At 65.2% G+C, this 1,715-nt stretch overlaps 1 protein-coding gene across 1 annotated transcript in view; it reads right to left on the bottom strand.

The window, feature by feature from the left end:
• CRTAC1 (cartilage acidic protein 1) overlaps positions 1-1,715 on the bottom strand; it is a gene marked incomplete at its 5' end in the record, with an annotated part of 4,612 nt that overhangs the window by 974 nt on the left and 1,923 nt on the right. Inside the window, 4 exons of the mRNA XM_010145983.1 lie at positions 347-389; positions 519-664; positions 1,144-1,312; positions 1,396-1,496. Of these exons, the coding sequence (XP_010144285.1) occupies positions 347-389; positions 519-664; positions 1,144-1,312; positions 1,396-1,496 (459 nt within the window). The remainder of the gene's footprint in view (positions 1-346; positions 390-518; positions 665-1,143; positions 1,313-1,395; positions 1,497-1,715) is intronic.

Here is a 1,715-nt window from a genome sequence, read left to right on the forward strand (position 1 = left end):
GCCCCGGAGGCTCACAGCACAGCCATGGCCTCCCTGCTGCACCCCTGCTGCCCCTCCATTGCTTGCGGCTCTGGTCCGATGCCTGCCACATGCCAGCCAGGCCTCCAGACCCTGGCACAGCCCCCTCCCTGCTCCCTGTGACAGCACGGTCCCCCTCCAGAGCCATGCTGTTGCTCCCATTCCCAGGCCATGCGCTGAGCAGGCAGCCATACCCCGCGCTGAGCCATGCAGCAACCTTGCCTTCGTGCCCAGCTCCTCCCCGGCTGCCACCTCCCTGAAGCAGGGGAGGTCCCCATGCTGCAGCATGCAGGGTGCCGGCAGGGCTGTGCCCCCAGCAGCCACTCACCTATACAGCGTCCGTTCTCGTGCTGGGAGAATCCTTGCCCGCACTGCATTTGGGGGGAAGCGGAAACCGCCAGGATGGGGAGGGATCAGCCCTGGGCAGCCAGAGCCAGCAGAGCCCAGCCCCTCATTCCTGCCTCCAAAGCTTCCCACCCTGCACCCACACTTGGCCTCACCTCCAGTGGGGCAGACATAATTGGTTCCTCCATGTCCAGGGGGTAGGGGACCTCCAGGACAGAGTTGGTCTCACTGCTGGCCACGGCTCGTGCCATGATGCGGCCGTCCGGCCAGGTCACCTCCAGGCTGCTGGCTTCATCGCGCCCTGCAGGCGGGCAGCCTGTCAGAGAAGGGATCTCCGGGGCAGGCAGGGGCTGAAAGGAGGCCAGGGGGGTGGGTAGAGATGGAGGGCAAAGCTTCCCCTTGCTCCCTGAGCCGAGTCCCAGGTCCCAGCTGACGGCCCATGCACAGAGATGTAGCCCAAGGGGCGCACATGGGGAAGGCGGGATGCCATGCCAGAGGGCAGGGACATCCCTGCAGGCTCAGCTGCTGGCTGGGACAGTTCATGGGCAGGGAAAGCCCTGGTGCCTGGGCCAAAGAGCAGGCAGGGGGTGTGGAAGGGGGCAGGTGCCCCTTGCAGCAGGCCGGCAGTGGCTGGCACTCTGCTTGCAGCCTTCCCTGGAGCCCATGGCAATGGGCATGGATGACTACTGTGCTACAGGGTGCTGGGGCAGCAGAGCCGGCCCCTGCCCAGGGGAGTGCCAGGGAAGGCTGTGAAGGCAGCCCCTTGCGCCCCCAGCTCACCCAGTCCGAAGTGCGCCACAGGCTCCATCTCGCAGAGGTACCCTGAACCTCCATCGATGATGCGCAGGTGGGCCCCACTGCGCCGCGTGAACAGCACCACCTTGGCCCCCCGCGCAAAGGCCCCGAAGCGGGTGCGGGGGATGACACGCAGCCAGTTGTTGTTGGTCCCCTGCAACAAAGGAGGGAGCAGGGAGACTGGGCAAGGAGAGGCAGAAGGGATGGGGACAATATGAGGATTCCTGCTTGACTCACCTGGGTGCCCTTAAAGACGGAGATTGGCTGTGCCATGGACTCGCCGTGGGACAGGATGAGGTCCAGCATCCCATCGCCATCAAAATCTGTCACTGCACCCCCTGAAAGAACAGGATCACTTCATGCCTGGGGCCCGGCCCTGTGTCTAGCAGCAGCACAACCTGCTGCCAGTGTGGGCTACCAGAGGCAGCAGCAGCACTCCCGGCAATGCAAGGGCAGCGACTAAGTGCAGTGCTCCTCCAGTGCAGGAGTAAGGATCCCGGTGCGGCTGGCACCCTGCAATCAGGTGGGTCAGCTCCCCGGGGCGTGGAGGGGACAAG

Source organism: Buceros rhinoceros, unplaced genomic scaffold (assembly GCF_000710305.1).
Source record: "Buceros rhinoceros silvestris isolate BGI_N320 unplaced genomic scaffold, ASM71030v1 scaffold34510, whole genome shotgun sequence".
Classification (NCBI taxonomy): domain Eukaryota; kingdom Metazoa; phylum Chordata; class Aves; order Bucerotiformes; family Bucerotidae; genus Buceros; species Buceros rhinoceros.